This window comes from Syngnathoides biaculeatus, chromosome 5 (genome assembly GCF_019802595.1).
Source record: "Syngnathoides biaculeatus isolate LvHL_M chromosome 5, ASM1980259v1, whole genome shotgun sequence".
NCBI lineage: Eukaryota > Metazoa > Chordata > Actinopteri > Syngnathiformes > Syngnathidae > Syngnathoides > Syngnathoides biaculeatus.
In genome coordinates this window covers 24,641,496-24,662,802 of record NC_084644.1, presented here as the reverse complement: position 1 = coordinate 24,662,802, position 21,307 = coordinate 24,641,496, and the positions used below count along the sequence as shown (strand labels likewise).

Here is a 21,307-nt window from a genome sequence, read left to right as displayed (position 1 = left end):
CAACCTAACTCCTACCTTAAGTGGAGAAAAGGATTGTGTAACACAGAGCAGTGAAGCAGGGCACCTTCTTTAAAACAGGCTCGACAGATAAGCGTGATTGGTCACTTCACAGAAAGCGTTTGTTGGCACTGCGGAAGGATTTGCTCGCCATGCTCCGCTGAGGAGACTCATGCCATAAAGTACATGGCATACACTTGTTTTTTTTTTTTTTGTTTGTTTTGCTGATGTTAATGGCAGAGGAGGTTTGGAACGCCGTGTTAATTGAGTCAGCAGTCTTCATGACTCACTGTACACACCAGCATTCTACAACCTGGTAACTTTGTGGCTGAATTACAGCAGTTGCGAAAAGCTTCCACTTTGCAAGAATACCACTTGCAGTTGATCAAGGAATATCTGGGAAGAAAGTTTATCGTAGCACTGGTGAAATGATGCTATATTTCACAAAGAAATAATGACTGTCTAGATAACTAGGTACTTCAATTTATATACTTATAGTAATGGGAGTGAATTAAGCGAGAAGAAATAAGAATTGGCAAATTTCTTTTAACAGCAATAAAGCTACTAAGAAAGGAGTACGATGAATAGCCGCATCACTTTTATTGCAATTTTAAATCAAAGTTACATTTGTCGCCAAAATGGTGTAAAAACAATGAATCGATTCTTCAGAAATAACGGGACAGCACTTCAGCTCTTGGTTTAACTTTCTTTGAATACATCTTTGCTGTGTTGTGCCCTTTATTCTGGACTCCGTTGTCTATCTAGTTGTGGCCTTGGAGAGCCTCCGCCATGAACAGCTTCCCAAGGTTCTGAGAGGTGAATTCCTTCACGTTTTGGCAGTAGTTGTTAATTTGCCCTGTTGGAGAGTAGCCACATACATCCACACACCCCACACAAAATCACACCCATTGAGGTAGGCATACAATCATTTGTGCACACCCAAACAAAGGGGATGGAAACAGAAGCATAGAAAAACAAATCAGTGGTAGGACTAATGCAGAATCAGAAAGCTGTCAGGTGTGTGTGTGTGTGTCTGGGGTGTGTGTGTCTCAAACTAGCAGACAAAGGGGTGGTTCGCTTAGTGACTTAGCAAATAAACTTTGGGTTAATGTAATTTCCAGATAATAGCAGAAATGTTTCCAAAGAAGAACTTGATCTTTTGTGAGGGTATTTTGGGATGGTGGGGGTTCCAACTTTGGAGAGGACACCAATCTACATACATTACATGAATATATTTATGTTCCAGTACCTGCAATAAGTAGCGTATCCATGCGAGGCGGCGGCTGGGGGGGCTTGAACATTTTGCTGATATCCTCCTCAGGCAAGGCCGCTTCCCCTCTGCTCTGTCGCTGGGCATTCTCTTGCTGCCGCCTCTGGAGATACTGCACAGAAGGACAGAGGGAGGGGAAAAAAGAGAAAATACATTACAGTTCCAACATCAGATAGCAAAGAAAGAGGAGTTTGAATGCACCAGCTGACAGTCAATCAACTAAGTTTCTGTAACTACCGGTACTCTTGTTCATTTAAGGAGAGTCCCCACAAAATGTTGTGGAATGGCAAGCTCAATTTTCAGGGTGCGCGCGTGTGTACCGGAAACATTTAGGTTTCTGATTAAAAGATGAATATACGACAAAAGTTCAGAGTTCTTTCATTTCAATGTATTCAAATTTTGATGCGTTAAACAACTCGGGAAAGAGCACCTTTTGTTTGAACCCACCCACCTTTCAAAAGACAAAAACTATTCGAAAAGTTATTAAATTGACTTCAAGTGAATAACAGTTAATTGTTGGTGACATTACTTACAATACCTAGATTAAACCTGCTACTGTTGATTTCACCAAATTGTTCCATTTTTCAGTTGAAATGCTTTTCCAGTGCTTTACTGCAGCCTTTTTCAGTTCTTGTTTGTTTCTGGGGGTTTCTCCGCTTCAGCAGGTAGAATGCAAGCTCTATTTGGTTAAGGTCCACTGATTCTATTAGCCAATCTAAGACTTAAATGTTATACATCCATCCATCCATGTTCTGAGTTGGTTATTCTCACAAGGGTCGCAGGAGTGCTGGAGCCAATCCCAGCTTTTATTTGGCAGGAGGTGGGGTACAAGCCGAACTGGTTGCCACGTGTCACGAAGGGCACATGGACACAGACAACAGGTGCACTCAAAATCACACATAGGGGCAATTTAGTGTGCAATTAATGTTACATGATTTTGAGATGTGGGAGGACAACGGAGTGCCCGGAGAAAACCCACGCAGACATCGGGAGAACATGCAAACTCCAAACAGGCGGGTCCAGGATTTGAACCCTGGTCTTCAGAACTGTGAGGCCAACGATCTACAGCTGCGCCACCATTTTATTCATTTTAAATTAATGTAGTCACGTCTGTTTCAATAATTTTGCTCACTTGAAAAGTGTCTTGTTTCAAACTAAAGGTGCCATTCTGAGTTATTTAACACATACAGATGTAAATCCCATAAAATAAAAATGTAATTCTGACCTTTTGGCTTATATTCATCTTTTGATATAAAAAACAATTGTCTTCAGTAGAAAACAAAAACAAAGGAATTTACCTTGCTATTGCAGTACATTTGGAGTGGAATGTACATTTGAACCTATCGAGTTAAAATTCTCTTGTCAAAATATAACCAAGCGTCTACGTATAAGGGCACCACAGTGAAGGAGTCGTTTGCACTAGTATCTTCTATGTACACTACACAGTATTAAAAAAAAAAAAAAAACACTTTGCATTTACCTTGGTGAGTAACGATAATAGAGCGTCTCATGTCTTATTATTATTCTCTATTGGTTTGTGTCATTTCTTTAAAAAAAAAAAACAACTTACATTCACAACGATCATTTGGCAAACACTTAACAGGGCAAAATCATAGCTCACTTGCAAAAGCTCATATCTCTCCCAAAACAGTTCACTGGTGTCAAAACTAAATTCCTCTCTCATAAATAGTCACTTCCTTCAAAACGCATTGTCCCTTTGGCACTGTTATGATCGTTAGCCAAACTGTTTCAATGTTTTGTCACTGTGGCAGGCAGAGGATCATTGAAATATCCTCAACATCCACTCAGTCTTATCCCATGAAGTAACGCTGAAATGTTTTGCAGAGAACAACCATTAGACTAAACAATCACTTGAGATCAACAAGATCTTTCCACCCATCATTTTTCTGTAGCACTTATCCTCACTCTGACTGCGGGAGTACGCAAGTCGAATCTATCTTTGGGCGTGAGACGGAGCACACCTTGAACTGGTCGCCACCTGCCATGCAGGTTTTGGGGGCGTGGGAGGAAACCGGAGTACCTGGAAAAAAAACCCATACAGGCACAGGGAGAAAATGCAAACTCCACACAAGTGGGTCTGGGATTTGAACAACAATCCTCAGAACTGTGAGGCAGATGCGCTAACCTTCACTGTACCGCATCAACAAAATGGATTCACTTGGAAATTGTCCGAACAGTGGGCTACCTACACTTAATCATTTGCAAAGATTTACTGAGACATTGATACATGTACTAAGACATTTGCAATTAGATGAAAGATTAATGCATTGTGAACAACTGCTAAGTTGTTTAGAGGTTTGCCCCTGTTATTTTCAGAATGCAATTTCTGTTTCAAGAAATAAGAAACCAATGGGGAAAACCTATTATATGAACAGCAGTAACGTGTACAGTTAAAGGAAGAACTTGATCCTTTGTTCATTATTTCTTGGAGGAAGATCAGTTAAAAAAAACGGAGGCGTTGTTCAAACATAAAAGGTCCACTATACAAGTAAGTGGGGAGATTTCCTTTGCATTTTTCTGTCTACAGTATTAAATGGTATGGGTTTTGGAACGCAAAGTGTGGATTGAAATCCAGGTATCAGGTATTCAGTATAGATTTGGCGTCCTCTGTTAGGGTTTAGAAGGGGATGATTTGATCCTGCATAGCGGCTGTCACACAGACTGCAGAGGGATTTCTTAGTAGTTTGTTGTATTTATCCTCCAACTTCACAAGTCTTCCTGAGTCTCTTGCAGAGAACCATCCCCACAGCTGCAACTACCAAGCCTCATGTAGCAGAGAGTTTGTTTCTGGCTACATCTTATGGTTGAGCTTATACAGAGTTTACTTTTAAAGTATTGGCTTCACGTTTGCATCAATGTCTTGTTTTAACTTGAATCATCCTTAATTGAAGAATCGGTAGCATACAATAGATTCAAGCCAGTCGGGAATCGAGTGACGTGGCTGTACTACTGTAGACAAAACTGGGTAATTGTTTACAAATTACAATGCGTGACTGACCTAACACAACTACCAATCATGGTGCGGGGCAATAATGAACAATTAAGTTACAAACAGCACACAAGCCACTGAAATTAGGTTAAATAAAATGATGAAATGTGGTAAATTTTAGCAGGAGAAAGTTTTTTTTCTTTCTTGGTGGCTTGATAAACTCTCCAGTGTAGTTCTTCAGCTGTAAAAGTGACCACTGCAGTGGTTATTGATTATTGCAAGCCAAGGCTTTGCATATTTATAGAAAAACTGTGTGTGTGGGGGGGGGCTGAAAATAATTTAATCTCCAAAAGGGAGATGTTGTAAACCACTGCAGTATTCTAAAGATCCATGAGAGAAAAGCATGGCCAAAAAAATAGCTATATACGTGTGCCTGCAAACATGATTTTTAGTCAAAGATCACGTGATATATGTAATATAAAGTGGCATTTTGATCAGCTGTTAGAACTATAATGTTCCAATGCCGTTCACTTTTGACTTGCTATTTGGAATTTCAGAGGCGTTCGGAAATGTTGTTCAGTATGGTGCTAGTTTTTGAGTCCACTCTGGTGATTTAAACCATCTGACTAAAGGCTGTGCAGAAGGAACCCCACCCCTACCCCCTACACACACACTCCAACACACATGCACACAAGCCACACTGAAACAGCACTACAGATGCATTTGTATTTGGATTGTATATCAATTATGTGATTTCTACATGCATTTTGCTGTGATTCTATCTAATGTTAGTCCTTGTCTTCTGTCAGTGCAGTGTTTTCATTTGAGCTCAAGTTAACCATACCACATGAGAACTCATTTGCAAGCAGACTGAGAAACCACTATTCTGATCTCAACTGTTGATCTCAAGACCTAAACATGACAATAATGCATATTAACTCAGGGAAGTTTGACGTAGGAATTTTCTACACCAAAGTCTTGAGAGCGTACAATAAATAATGGAGCCTTCTCGAGCATGGTGAGTTTTCCAGTCTTCTGATGATTAATAAGGTTCCATTTACCCAACAGGCATCAGGGTCAATAGCACAAGATTACACGGAGCAAATACAGTAGATGAATGAAAGGTGTAATAGAGCTCGCTTTCAGTTCCTCTTGGAGTACATATTGGTCACTGGACAGAACTGCCAAAATAAAAAGTAGATAACGTTTATGGTGTAGGTCTATGCAGTATTATGTCTGCCACTGGACTATGTTTAAGTCTACGCACGTGTGCGCGTGCATGCGTGTGAGCCTCGGGGGGCCTGTGATGATGAGAAGGTCGGTGGGGGAGGATGATAAATCATACTGGCTGAAGTGTGGGTGATTGGCCCGGGGACGTTTGGCTATGTATGTGTGTTGTTTTTTGTAGTGCTTGCATTATAAACAGAGATGGGGTCCGACCTGGGTGATTATTGTACGTCTGGCTGACGCGTGTTAACCTGGCTGATGATGAAGGCTGAACATCAAAGTTTAAGACGTTTTCTCAATTCCAATAACAGAGTAGCAACAGAATATTAATGTTTAACGTTAGGTATCTATGCTGCCACATTCTGCCGAAGTTGTTACTTTTAATTAGGATTATTATCAAAATTATTAATATTACTATGATTATTATATGCATGCATGACTCTTGGGTTTATGATGCAGTTGATTGAGGCAGTACTTGCTGAAAACGTGGTACCCTTCATTAGTCTAGTGTTCTGGCTGAGTGTGTGCTTGTGCATGTTTGAACAAACCAAATGCTTGCCTGCTGCAGCTTTTTCATTTCCAGCTAATGAACTCTGTGTACGAAATAATTCACTGATGTATTGAAAGAAAATAAAAGCCGGGTTATGAAAGACTAATTAAATTTAAAAATTTTTACTTTTGTAGTAATTCGGTTGCCTTGTGTCCAATTGCATGAGCTCCCCCAGAGTGCTGACAATATTTGACGTCGACAATTACGGGAACAGTAATAAAACCTGTATTTCGATTTGGAAATTTTACCAAATTAATCAGATTGTAAAGTCACAAAATCTTGGAGTCCAAATTTGAATGACGAGACATAAGCTCTTTTCATTCAAAATTGTACACCTGAAGGGTTGAAGGGTGTGACACTTAGGACACTGGAACCTACATTACTATTTCCTTTATTTTGCCTGGGGGAAATGTTCTTTTGAGTTATTTTAAATGTTGTGATTGGCTGACAACTAGTTTAGGGTGTACCCCGTCTCCTACTCGAAAATAGCAGGAATAGGCATTATTATTATTATTATTACATTATTGTGAAATACTAACAAAGCAGAGGTTGAACAGGATCATAAAACACATTGTAAGCATTGACACTGTTTGATGACACGGGAGCTTTCTATCACAGGATCTCCTAGCATACCTAGTGCCTTTTGTATGGTTGTTAAAAATCTTGTCAGATCAGGAATTAGAAGTGGACATTAAAAACATACAATGTAAGTAACTTTGTTGTTTCCCTGGCTGAGGGAAAGACTGCTGCAGTTTTTCTGCAGAGCCCCAGCAATTGTATCTGCACCTTTGTAGGCAAATCACTTATATCCATGCTGCCATGGAGTTTTCCTTGACTATTCAGCTTACGGTGTCTGTGTGGCATGCATTTGCTTCTGGGAAGAAAGGTTTGTGTGGGCATACAAGTTTATGTGTCAGAATTACCTGGTGCTTCTGCTGCTGCTGTTTACTCAGATTGCGGCTGTAGGTGTTATACTTGACAATGTCTTGGTTCATATCATCCACCCTGTCCATCAGGAGCTGAAGGCTCTTTTCCAAATGGTTACTGCAAGAAAGGTATTCATCATTAACAGCCTGTTGGTCTGTGACTCTAGGAAGGGTTCTGGTCATCCCAAACATTTTCCGTTGAAGAATTATGGAGGCCACTGTGCTCTTAGAAACTTCAGTGCAGCAAAAAAAAATTTTTTAAACTTGCCTGGATCTCTGTCTTTCCAGAATTCTGTCTCTGAGCTATTCAAGCAGCTCATTTGACCTGATGATTCTATGTGCTCTGACATGCACTGTGAGGAGTAAGGTCTCATACAGACAGGTGTGTGCTACTGTATTCTTAATCAAGTCCCATCAGTAAAATCAAACACTGCTGGATTCCAATGAAAGTGTAGAACAATCTCAAGGATGATAAAAAGAAATGTAAAGGACCAAAGCTCAATATGTCACAACAAAGGCTCTGAATATTTATTGGTGTGAGTTTTACATTTTTCTTTAAGAAATCAGCAGGAATTTCAACTTTTTTTGTCAATTTCATTTTACTATTGATGATTTAAATTGTTTTAAATTGTCACTTTGGCTACTAGAGTGTATGGTAAAAATCCCAGTGGCGCCAAACAATTTACACAGGTATAAAAGTACTTCGTCCAGCTATTACATACCGATGAACAGGAGAACCAACCCCTCATTGATTGGTGAATTGATGAGGTATGTCTGAATAGTTTCTCTCAAGTGTACACAGTCATGGGGGAAAAAAAAATTCTTCAATTTCTTGTTCTTTTTTTTAATGCTTGGTACCACTAAATGTTAAAATAGCTGACAAATACAATGAACATGATAAAATGTGGCTGATTCCATAATACTTCGATATCTTCGACAAGAGATGGTCAGACCCGGAATTTAAACCAGCAACCCTTTAGTCACTGGACGACCAGCTCTACCAACTCAGTCACAGCCACCCCGTATTATATCTTAAGGCTTTGGCTCTTGAGATGATGCTTCCCACAACATTTTTTGGGGGTCAAAAGCCATAAATAGTGCATTTTTAAACGTTTCTTCTCTGAAAAGAGCTGTCTGCTGCAGCTATAAATAACAGCAGTGAACCCGAGAAGTAAGGTCAGAGGCCTTAGCAAAACAATGAGCATGTACTCCCTTTACTACTGTAAAAGTGAGCGGAGCTGCAGGGTTAGATGATAAGTATTAGTCAGTTCATCATTGAGACAGACGTCTCTAAGAGGAAACGCTGACATTTGATATATTGTTGCCATTATAAAACTATTGATTATGCCCTCTTGCAATTCAAAAGATAATGGCAAAAGGTGTTGCAAACAGATTGCTATCAGGTCAAAATTTCTCTACTTAAACGAGGAATGCATTAATGCCATAAATGCCTTTCCCTTGACCGTTGGAATGTTTGATAAGAGCAGATAGCTTTGCTTGCCCAGCAGGATCATCAGTCAAGCTGAACCAAGATTAAACAAGAATAATGCTGAATGTTAAGCACAATACAGATTGATAATCTATTATAACTCGAGGAAAGAATGGGATGTGACAAATATGAATGTTGGTTTCCAAATTTTTCATTTCGTGATCAGATTTCCAACTTAATTTACATGTGTATTACATAAATATTCCCCACTGATATGGACTGGAATGTCATTCAGTTACATTACAAAGACAAATGTCACTGTATTTTGTCAAAAAATACATATATATTACAAAAACAAAAGTATGACACTTTTACAACCTGTAAAACAACCATGACTCCATAGGTCCAACAATATCAGGGTAGCTCAGTTGGTCTGCATGTGGGTATATGAGCATGAAATGTTTTATTATTCTTTACTGAACATATACAAAAGTTTCAAGTGTTGCCTTCAGTGATCTCATTTTGTATTTTTGTGTTTGATAGTGTCATTCACTAAGTGGCTGAAAGTGCAGACACTCTTTACTCACATGGAAGGTCATCACGGCACCTTGAATTTTCATCACTACTGTACCTGAAGCTTGATAGTACTTTGAATTCTAGCTTATTATAAAACAACAACCAAGCGAAGGCTCATTACTCGAAAATCTCAAACTGGGGGGACTGGCACCACAGTCTGTATGCAATGAATGCCTGTCTGGCACTAACAACATAAAAAAGTACAATACTTTATATCATGCAATACGACAGGGCTGATATGTTATACATTTATTTCTTCATCTTCTATCCACCTTACAATATCCTCACTAGGGTCACAACCAGGCTGGAGCCTATCCCAGCTATCTTCGGGCGAGATGTGGGGTACAACCCAAACTGGTCGCTCGCCATATCCCAGGGTACATACTGCACAAATGAACAACCATTCGCGCTCACATTCACACCTACGGGCAATTTAGAGTCTTCAATTTAACTTACCATTAATGTTTTGAGGATTTGGGAGGAAACCAGAGTGCCTGGAGAAAGCACGTACAGGCACAGAGATAGCATGGAAACCCCACATGGGCGTGGCTGGGATTTGAACCACATTCCCCAGAACTGTGAAGCACACCTGGTAACCAGCCGCCCACCGTACCTGTGCTCATATGTTAAACACCTATAAATTCAAATTTACAAGGTATTTGCTAAACAACAGATGGTAAGAAACACGGAGAGCATGTTCTGAAAGGAAAGATTCTATACAGTACCTTGTCATGTCTCCCATAAAATACATCCTTTCCTCCCAGATTGAACTACGACAAGCCTTAAAAACAATTAAAAAAAAAAAACTTGTCCCATGAGAACAAACTTGACCTGAGTGAAGCAAATAAGTACCAACCAGTGTTCATTTCGAACCCAAGCTTATTTAATTATTGGACTGCTTTGTTTTTAGAACATTATTTACATGGGGTTTAAATTAATTTCTTTTATTTTCATTGCATTGCAATTACTTCCATCATAAAGTTTTAAACTTATGACTCTTAGCCAAAGCAACAACTGGATGTACCAGAATGTGGCAAAACCAATTAGGTATTCCTGACTAAAGTACATCCCATGGAAAGGGAGTGGCCAACTTCTCAAATTCTTCATCTTAAACTTTAGCTTCAGCTCAAACAAAGGGAAATATCAAATATAACCCAAGTGAACTTAAAGTGTTTTTTCTTTCAAAAGATACTTTAATTTATTAAGGGAACAAAAATATTCAAAGTTTTCCGGGCCTGTGTGAAAAAGTAATGGGTCCCTCAACCTAATAACAGGTGGGCTATTATCAGCAGCAACAACTGAAATCAAGCATTTTCTCTAACTGGTAATGAGACTTAGATATCATTGGTCAAAGTGAAGAAAATATCAGTTGGGTCTCGACCAGGTTTTTATTGAGCTTTGTATACTGTTTGAGGCAAATAACTCCTAGTGTGCTAGAATGGAGTATTTTGAAGCAATGTAAGAGTGTGGATCGAGACTTTTAGTCATCATTGTGGTAATTTCTCACAAATCCCCCTGGGCAAACTTTTTTATTAGCAGCAGCTTCACAGCTGTTTTGAGACTTGCAGCAGTTTATTTCCATAAATGATTGCTGACCAACAACCTGGAGGCAGATGCTGAGTGCCACAATAATCTAAATGCAATGCTGCAAGAGCAAGACTGTGGTTTAATATGCATGACGTTTTTCAGATCGGTGCTGGTAAAGTGGGCCCTAACTATGGGGTACTTATGCAACTACTAAAATAATCCAAAACTCACTCTGTCATGATATTGTAGCTGTTAAAGCTCTAATGTGGAGAATTGCAGCAAAGAAAAAAAAAAAAAAAACTTGGAAAAACTGATTTTTTTTTTTTCTTAATCACCATTAACACAATAGAGGACAATGCAACAACATCAGCAACTATAGTGACTGAAATATTCCTTCATTCCAACAACAACGGCTCATAAAACAGTCAGCCTGGTTAAAAACTGGGATGATCAAGGCTTTATTAATACTTTTTCAATCAGACACAAAGTATGAGTATAATTTTTGGTGGATGATTGTGATAAATAAATGAGTATTTTTGGAAAGTGTGGGAAAATCTTTTGAACACTTACTATTTATGGATTTGTAAGCCACAAATATTGTGGTCCAGCCCGCTTGAGATTGAAGTGATGTAAATGTGGGCCACGATCTAAAATGAGTTTAACAGAGCTCCTCGAGATTAATTCTGGCCACTGGTTGCACTAGATGTGTCACAATACAAAATTCAGACTTTGATAATGTACCTGCATAAAATATTTCGATATGGGTACAGAAATGGTACCACGGCAAAAGCCCGATTTCTAGAAAATAACTAGATCTATGCCTACATTAACATTCACAAACGCGTGTGTGTATATACGGTTCAAGCCAGTAGCTTGACACTACTTTCAATTTTCCTTTGTAAAAAAGTGCAGTTTCTGTTGTCACTTTTTAAATTTACACAAGTACAATTTAACTTGTTTGTTGGGGCGCAATGTATTGTTACAGCTTTTTTGGTAGTAGATAAGGGATATTCTTGCTACCTGGAAGCTGCTGTCCTGAGAGTTGTCCCAATAAAAACAACTCGAGAGTTTGATGGATAGGGAAAAGAAAAAAGGTATCAACAAAGCAACAAGTAAATATAAGTATTAACATTACAATGCCTTTGTTGTGAGAGAGAGAGAGAGAGAGAGAGAGAGAGAACCCAAAGACCCCTCAGATATGATGCTGGATTTTCCAACAACAGTGAAAGCAGACACGTTAGCCCAAGCATCCACAATCCATTCACAAATTGTGGCGTAACTCACCCGGCGCTGCCTCTTAATAAAACTCATGTTCACCATTTTCCATTCATCACTCCCACGCCAGAGGCCCCGTAGCTCAGTGGTTCGAGCACTGGGTTGGTAAACCAGGGGTTGTGGGTTCGTATCCCACTGGGGCCTCCACTCCCTGAGAAGGGCGTCAGGAAGGGCATCCGGCGTAAAAATTGTGCCAAACATATATATGCGTTCATTTGAGATGATACGCTGTGGCGACCTCGAAAGGGACAAGCCGAAAGAAACACACACTACCATGCCACTCGCAACTATACTTTGTACACCGTGTTCACCCCGATGTCCAGTGAATGAAGTTGCTTCGTCAAGCCTCCCGGAATAATAGCAAGCTACGAGTTCAATTGCCGCACTTGTTTTTCCACAGCGGTTGTTTGTTCTTTGATCATTAATCCATTGGTCGAGTTGTTCTTCCAACTCTGGGCACCTCGCCTTGTTTCCACAGAAACTCAGCTTCATCTTCTTGACTTCGCAATGCTTGTTTTCCTACTTCTTCAACTTTGGTACCATGAACTCGATCTTGAATTCTCTCGCAGCTGCTTGATTCCCCATTTTCTCCAAGTAGCTGATAGCTTGGAGTTTAAGCTGTGCTCAGGCATGTTGTTTAGCACAAAAGACATTCCGGCTTTATGTACCTCCAGGGGGGCGTGCCTATATCATCCTCTCTCACGCTCACACTACCCCCTGTAACGTCCACATGGTGTCCTCTATATAAGTAGCATGTCAGCAGGAAATGCTCCGAGTCAGTTGCAAATTTTGAACGTCGGTTATGACATAAGGCATTATAAGGCGCCCCATCCATTGTGGAGTAAATTTAAGACTTTAAAGTACATCTTATAAATTGTGAGAATATAGAATTCATGGGGGGGAAAAAAAAAAATCGGACATGTTGGTCCGGTAGAACCATGTACCCATACATGAGTTTGACACTTTATCAACAAGGACTGGGCTGTAGAAATTATTGTATACAAGAACATTGTCACTGCTTTGTCCAATACGCCAGCTGAAATGTTTGTCGTCAATTTTTCACATTAAATATATTTCCAAAGGTGTTATTGACATGAAATTTTCACAAAATGTTGGGAAGTACCCATGTAATCCATGCATACAAAGAATGCAGAACAAATAAGATTGGAATGTGTGCGATGTGAAATAACAAGAAAAGATTGAACACATGAAGAAAGGGAGGTACAAAAATGCATGGAAAGCCAAGACACCTAAAATCTATCAATCAAACAGCAATCAAGCCATTTGTCAGTCCAAATGAATTTCAGTTGGTTCAGTCACAATTGATGGCCGACAAAAAGGTCTCATTGCTAAGGTCTGTGAAGACACATGATGGGTAAAAACAAAAAAAATACAGCAAGACCATTGCAAAGTAACTGTTCCAAAACAACGATCACAATGGTTACAGGGACATATCTAAGCTTCTGAGTGTTCCATTGGGCATGGTTAGGCAAATAATGCGTAAAACCGGATCATACAACTATAAATTTGCCTCGATCTTGTGCTCCTTACAAGATTTCTCACAGAGGAGTACAAAAAATAATCAGAAGAGCTGGCCAAACGCCAAGGACCACATGTGCAGAGCTTCAAAAAGACCTCGTGTTGGCAGGTACTGTTGTCACAAGGAAAATAATGAGTAATGTATTCTGCCGCCATGGCCTGTATGCATGCTCACCACACAAGTTCCAATTACTGGCCCTACACCCTCACCAGCTAACAGCAGCGTCCACAACCAGGTGGGGCTCCTGTCAAAAAATGAAAATGCAATTCCTGAAAGAGAAGAAGGCTGTAACCTGTGTGGCCTGGGGTTTGATGCAAATTTCTGCCCAATTTGATGCCAATTTCTGCCTTCTTTACAAGACACTACGGTTTTGTAGTCAGTAAATAAAGCATTCAAAGCACTGCAAGACTTTACTGATGGTCTGTGAGGGCAAAGGTATGAGAGCATCTCCTGTATTAAACCAATTATCCATTTGTTCAAAATCTTCTACTATGAGAGGAACACAACACTGAGCTTACCAAAACAATAAAAAGAAATGTACTGAGATACATTTTAGGAAAAATACAGTGACAATGTAAAGGATGAAGTGTTAGATATGGTTTCTCTAATCGACCCATGGTTCTGGACAATCTACATTGATACAGAGAAGGTGAAACAATTCAAAGAGAGTTGTGAATGAAGTACTTTATTTCCCCATCGACAAAAACTCATCACGGCCTGGTCTAGTTGTGCAGGTGGACAAAGAAAATGCTTCAGCCAAACCCCAAATGGAAAAAGAACTTCTGCAGCATTCTTGAAGAGGAATCATGTACCAGCTTCTGACCAGTCAGAGGCAGATAAAATTGAGAATGAACTAGCAACTTGTCTGCTATTGCCAGAGGCAGTGCCTGACACTGATCCACTTCAGTGGTGGAATCCAATTATTCAAGACTCAGTAACCTGGCCAAGAAATATCTTTCTATCCCGGCGACAAGTGGCCCATCCGAGAGGGTTTTCAGCGTGGGAGGAATTGTTACATGCAGCAGGTATGCCTCAAGCCACAGGTAATGACAGGCTTGTCTTCAGTGACTAAAACTTAAGAGAATTTATAGAAAACTAGAGCAGATCTCATGTCCTGCACTTCAACCAAATGTGACATTCATATTCACTGGTACAAGTGCCTATGTTTATCTTTAAAAACAAAGTAATGTAGAACAAATGTTTTTAGTTTGCACATTATGAATCCCCAGTATTAGAAGTTATTATTTGTATCCAATGTACTCTGCTACAATTATGTCAAACTACTGTATTCAAAACAGAAGTTTTGCACTTGAATATTTTTATTCGAGACAGACTTTAACTTCAGGAAGGAAATGGGGATTGCTTTGAAGTTTTTAAATAAAATTAAAAACTTTAGTTTTCTCTGTCATTTGAAAGTAAGGTGCAGAGAATCAGAAAAAAATCGTACATCAAATTTTTGGTGAAAAAAAATAGATTTTATTTTTTGGCCAATTGTCCAGTCCGACAAACATTACTAAAGTACTTCAAAACCTTAGCATTAATAACAATACGTACTGCAGTGGATCAAAAAACTATATACCAGGATGCATCACAGGCTTAATACACAAAAGGATTAAGTTATTTTATTTGTGATGGTAAATACCGTGTAAACCTGAAAATCACAAGATTTAAAGCTAACAATTTTGAAACCTCTACTCATTTCTCATTTTACTGTGAAGAAATTTTCTAACTTTTTTCTATGTATAATGCACACTATTGACTTTCAAAGTTGTTTAAAGGGAAAAAAATTCATTATAGACTAGGAATTAAGGAAGTGTGGATGTGTGTGCGTGTCTTTCAGTGGTTGAGAAACCACGGTGTGTTTCGTGTGTCTGCTTTCAAAATTGCAGAGATTTTTATTTTTTCCTTTTTCAAATGGCTGGGCAAGCATGTGTGCCCTCATTCATTTATTTATATTTTTTAAGCCCATCATTCATAAATCCTATACGTTGTTTCCCAAACTGGGACTGCAATTTTTTTTATTCCCTGGGTCTCAAATATTGAAGTTTTAAAATGCTCTTAAGGCTATATATTTATGGTAAATGAAGGAAGAATTTCTTCTGTAAATGTTTCTTTTTCGTGTTGCACTATACAGTGTTTTTGCATTAGTTTGTAGAAATATATTCAGATTCAGAAAAGAGACATACAGATGAATACCTCCACTCAGTGTTGTGTTTTTTTTGCGAGCATTCCTGTTAAATCAAGGTATGGAAGGTTTTCAGCATATTGGACAAAATATGTCATAGTTCCGTGTAGTATGTAGATGAGTAAAATGCCATCTTGACAAAATTATCTAAAACCAGTCTAGTCATCACCCTTGGTATTCCAACCAAAAGAAATGTAAGATTACGTTTTATCATTGACTTCTTAAATCACACACTTCATAACTCACACATTGCTTCAAAGGATTTTTTTTTTTTTTTGTCAAATATAATTAACTAAAATGACTTGAGAGGGAAAAAAAAGAAAATAACTGATCAAATTGGTAGCTTGGATACACAAAGAACAAGTGAAGATTTGGGTTGAGGTTTCTGAGTAAATGCTTACTCAATGAGCGTGTGCCTAACCTGCTGGATAGGTTGAGTAGTTCATGTTTGTCAGCGACTGTGGACTTGTCCTCCAGCTCCCACATCAGCACGTTGATAAGGTGAGAGTTTTTGATGACAATGGGCACCTCCTCAAACATGTGATCAAAGCCAATGTTAGCCTTCTTCAATCTGGAGGGGAAAGAAAAGGACCAACCAAAAGGTCAAGGAAAATCCTTCCCAGTGAAGTTATGTCAAAACAAGCAATCAAAGCTAAGTTTTTTCCTTTACTTTTTTAAAGTAATATATTCCCCTCCCTTGAATACTTACACATGGAAAACAAATCTGTGGTACCTCTCTGTTAATGAAAGAAGAAACTTAACTTGAAACTAACAAGTAATACCAATTTACTGAATATTTCCACAGCTTTTGAGTTGTGATTTTTGTGAACTCCTTTAAAAAAAAAAAAGAAAAATAATGTACACGTGGGCAAAAATTATGGCACATTTGGTATTTTGTCTTTTGAAGCATCACTGCAAATAAACAATTTCTGTAACTGTAAAAAGAAAAAAACAAACCTCTTTACGGGCCACTCCAAGGAAGCAACTTCTCCAGTTGTCTTAAAAATGTATTTTTTTCTCAGGTTTTACTATAAAATGTAATGTGCAGTGATCTGTATGGATGGATATGATAACTTTAGATTTTTTAAGAAAGCTGTTATTTTGAAGCTGCACGATTTGAAGAATGACTTTATAGTCTTGTGATTTGATTTTACCCCCCCCCCAAAGATCCAAAACACCCTGTGCTAAATGTTGAAAAGCAGCCCTCGAAAATTCGCAAGTCCCCCTCTTTCTCACTAGGTTTAGAGTTGATGTTATACTTTACATTGATCTGATTGTTCTGATCAGTATCAGTCGACAAGGAGCATTTTATACTGTTCGGCTCACCGGCTTTAATAAGATAACTCGCTGGACTGATGAATGATGTCATTGAGCAGCTCCACAAAAGACATTTATTCCACGTTGTAGTATGTAGATCATATACAGTATATTCTAGGGAGGCCGCACAATTGATAACTTGAACTTAATTCTCAATTTAGTCCCTATGTAAAATGCATTCAATTCTATATTTTAAATTGCTGGTAGTGGTAATTGTAATGAAAATATTCTGTAAATATTTAGAAAGGTTATGTGAAATTGTGGTGTACAGTATATGTTGAATAAGAAAATACTCCAATAGTAATAAATACAATCATCACGTGTGCAATTTATTTTTAACTTGTTAATCTCAAACACTGAAATATGTACTGTATCTTGTCTTCACTTCATTTTACCTCTTCAGTGAGAATAATCTAGTCTGTTTTCTGTTTCTGTAGTGTTTGGAAATGGGTGACAATGTTGTACTCCACTTGGCTTGAGAGAAGCTGCAACTTTCTCATGAAAGCTTTCACTGCACTCTACATTTGACGTCATGTTGCTGTTTGATATTTTGTTCATTCAACAGTGCACTCATCTATAAGAAAACCAAGGTCTGCCACCCAGTCGTTATCTGAAAGCTGTGGGGTGGCATGTCCTTTATTCACATAGAAATCCTGAATCTGCTCTCTCAGGACCCAGACATTTTTCTAGGGTGAGCCACATGACAGTACGGTGATAACATATGTCACCATGCTCTCTCATTTTCCTCCAAAGTGCAACAAACTGATTTGATTGATAAAATTGTTTTAGTTTCTGCATCAACATCATGGGTAATTTTTACCACTGAATGATAACACTTCCTAATGTATAAATACAATGTAAGAGTGTCAATTCCTGCACAGGGTTAATTTTTAATACCTTATCCTGCATTCTCTTCAAAAGTCTGACATTTTACTATTTCATATTAGGACAACCATCCATTGTCACACCTGCCCGCTTCTCCCATTACAGTCCTAACTTGTCAAAACATGCAGTTCCATCCATGAACAAGTCACTCCTAGTGGTGGTCCATTTCATTGATTGCATGGCTGCTAGGTCCTCCGTGATTTGAAAGTCTGCAGTTATCCAATGTAAGAAGATGAGCAGCGTCATGTACATCGCAGGACTCATCCAACGCCAGAGTAAAATAGTCTGTTGGCTGCTCTGGTCTTCAGCTGAAGCTCCACGTTTCCAGCGATGTTCTCAACTTGCCTCATTACAGTTTGTTGGGAGAGTTGCACATTCTCAAATGTTACCCTTTTCTCTGGGAATATCAGCGCACGGGGTTCCAGTAAGAAATCCTTAATAAACTCCCCATCAGAAAATGCCCTACTTTTTCAGAGACAATTATCTCCTTCAGAGTTTTTTCTCCGTGTTCAGTTTGTTATACACTATGTCAACAAACAACACAGTAACTACTTGTCATCCTCAAAATACAGCGACTGACTGATCAGAATAAGTCATATTTATTTGGAAAGTATGTCAAAGATACAAGGAATTTCTCTCTGGCAGTCAGAGACACTCAAGTACGACAACAGACTCAATTAACAGAATACTTTTCAGAGAAAGACATTGGGAAAAAAAACACTGACTAAAAAAAGGTTGCTCATAAACTGCCGTTTTTGTGGAGGTTTTTTTTGACAATTGTGCAAAACATTCAGAGCCCTCTCGCAATTAGAGCAATTTGAATAACTAAGAGAGCAATAGTCTGGTGCTAAGACAGGTGTAGAAAGGGTGAAGATACTTCAAGAAATTGAAGGTTTAAAATAACTAGTAGTGGGACAATCTGGGACAATGACGATATTGTACAAATGCAAAGTTTTCAATGTGCAAAAGTTGCAGATACTACTCAGTCAATTGTGCAAATGGTGCTGATGCGGATGAGTTTAGAGACACCTGTAATTAGACGACGCTTCGCTGTGGTCCATTTTATTTTTAAATGATTCTGCGGAGACAATTCAAAACAATATCTGATTTTCAATGGTTAATTTAAGCATTTGTTTATTTTTGGATGAGAATTGTCACTTTCAAGGCATTTCAGTGATCATTATGTTTGAAACAAGAGTTTAAGTTAGCCATTGAGTACTTGGCATTCCTACAGGAAAAGCACATCTTACATGGTGTAACACTTAGTGTAACATTGTACTTAATAAATCACCAGATTTGCTTTCCAAACCTTCCAGCTTTGATCAGTTCAGCTGACCTGCAACATTTTGAAAAAAATTTGCAAGTGAAAGGAATGCAATAATGACTGTTTCTGTATCACAGAAAATACCTTCTTTTATGTGCTTTTTATACATTTAGACTTTTTCATTCCTTGTTATATGGTCGCACATTTTACAGCAAGAGCAAATGGAGGTTTGGTCTGTTAGCTTTGAGTTATCCACAGTCAATTACATCCAAGCTGGGTCAATGCTGAATGTAATTCACAATGCTATGCTTTTTGCATTTTTTTTTTAATAACTGAATGTATGTATAATTTCCTTTCCTTAAGCAATGTTAGAGTAAGTAACGTGGTTTTTCCAGATGTCTTTGCAATTTGCAACTACTACTTTTCAGTCTGTTGCAAATAATGTCTCCTTGGATGTGAGTTGCATTGACTGCTCCCACAGAGGTCCAACCAGTCACTTGTACAAAGTACATGAGCTAAAATCTAACATTTGTTTAGGTTTAAGTACACCTTGTTTGATATGGCATGATTGTTCTAGGATCAATACCGCAAAAAGAATTCCAAAGTAACCATATTTAATCGACCATTTTTGATGAAAGGAAAATTACAATATCATATGTTTCCCAAACCATAACTACAGGTATACTTGAAGGGGGACAGGACATTTAACAATCCCGTGTTGGGTCCAGAGAGGGGAGACTATGAAGTTATGGATAACTACAACCTTTTACATATATTGGCAGAATTATACATCAATGGGGTTCAACATGTCATGCATAAAATGACCTTTTCAAATGGCAATAGAGCAATATAAATTGGTGTGTGAGGAAAAAAAGAGGAGCAACATGTTTTAAGAGGGACAAATTGTTCCAAGATAATGGACCTTGACACATTTAATGCCATGGTCTTTCTAAGTCGGTTCCCACTGGACAAAGCCAAAAGTTGATTCCACAGCCAGGCTAAAGCAATGCTTCAGACTGTAAAATCAAGTGCACACTATTGACCACCCTCCAAACCACAGTGCACATGGAGGTCATAGCAAAGGGATGCTTAACTTGGGCAATCTTCTACACATAGACAAAGGCGATATTATTGTAATAAATGACCATTAAAGGAACTCTTCCCAAATTTCATATGTACAATAATTCCTCCAATGTGAAGTAATATTATTACATATATTTTGGACATTAATTGAAAAAAAATTGAAAAAGAATATTTTTTAAATCCAAGCAAAAAGCTTTCACAGCCAAACGCGGAAGAAACATCCTTGACTCCGCCCCTGACATTGCCGGTGCTTAGCATTACAGACCATTCGTGCGAGCTAAGCCAAGATGCCGACGTGTTGTGCAACAAAACTGAGAAAACGCACCCAAGTTTCTCCTTCTTTAACGTCCCTTGGGGTTAACCTGACAGGATAAAGCTGTGGCTGTCACAGTTGTGGCTCGTTCACCAGCAAGGGAAATTTGCACACATAAAATCATTACTGGTTATTAGCTGCTTAGTTATAGCCTCTCATGCTGGTACTGTATAAGCAACAACATATTTCATGCGGCTGCATGGTGGCGGAGCTGGTCAATCCCGGACTTCAGTGTGTGAAGTTTACATGTTCTTTCAGTGTCTGCGTGTGTGTAAACTTGCCTCCTGTCTGTTAACAGCTGGGATAGGCTCCAGCATTCCTGAAACTATCATGCAGCTAAGAAAATGGATGGATGGATATATACGTGTAAGCACACAACACTTCCCAGTTACTATTTACCGCGATGTGCGCATGCAAACTCCCCCTCCTGCCATCCCCACCACTGGTCGAACACGAGAAGCTTGAAAAGTACAGCTTTGGGAAGGAAAAAAAATGTGTGGCCATGCCTGCTGTATATTCTCTACATCGAAACCAACTCCTCAGAAAAGCATCAAATCTCCGCGGTCCATATAATGGGACTGTTATTGTACGTCAACACCACGCTCCTCCCAACACGTCGACTTCTGCCTGTTGCATTCTGGCTCAAAGGCTTGAACATTATACATTCTTATTTTTGTTTTGTTTTCTCAATGCCGGGAGTAGTAATAGCACGGAGCATCGACTCGCTGTTATGCTCTCTTTGTTGGCTCTGAGCACACAACACTTCCTGGTTACTATTCACGGCGATCCGCGTGTGCAACCCCCCCTCGTCCCCCCGCTGCCAGTCGTTGGCAAGAGGCTGACTGCTTGAAAAGTACAATTTGGGGGAAAAAAAGTCTGGCCACGCTTGCTGTATAATCTCTACATCGAAACCAACTCCTCAGAAAAGCATCAAATCTCCACGGTCCATATAATGGGACTGTTATTGTTCGTTGTTAGTGCCACCCCCCCTCT

At 38.9% G+C, this 21,307-nt stretch overlaps 1 protein-coding gene across 1 annotated transcript in view; it reads right to left on the bottom strand.

Annotated features, from left to right (window-relative positions):
• Positions 1-573: 573 nt before the first annotated feature.
• The window catches only part of LOC133501325 (eukaryotic translation initiation factor 3 subunit H), a 71,356-nt gene continuing 50,622 nt past the window's right edge, over positions 574-21,307 (bottom strand). The window contains exons 5-8 of the mRNA XM_061821006.1: positions 15,874-16,023; positions 6,918-7,038; positions 1,247-1,379; positions 574-853 (exon numbers count right to left, since the gene is read on the bottom strand). Of these exons, the coding sequence (XP_061676990.1) occupies positions 759-853; positions 1,247-1,379; positions 6,918-7,038; positions 15,874-16,023 (499 nt within the window). The 3' untranslated portion in view covers positions 574-758. The remainder of the gene's footprint in view (positions 854-1,246; positions 1,380-6,917; positions 7,039-15,873; positions 16,024-21,307) is intronic.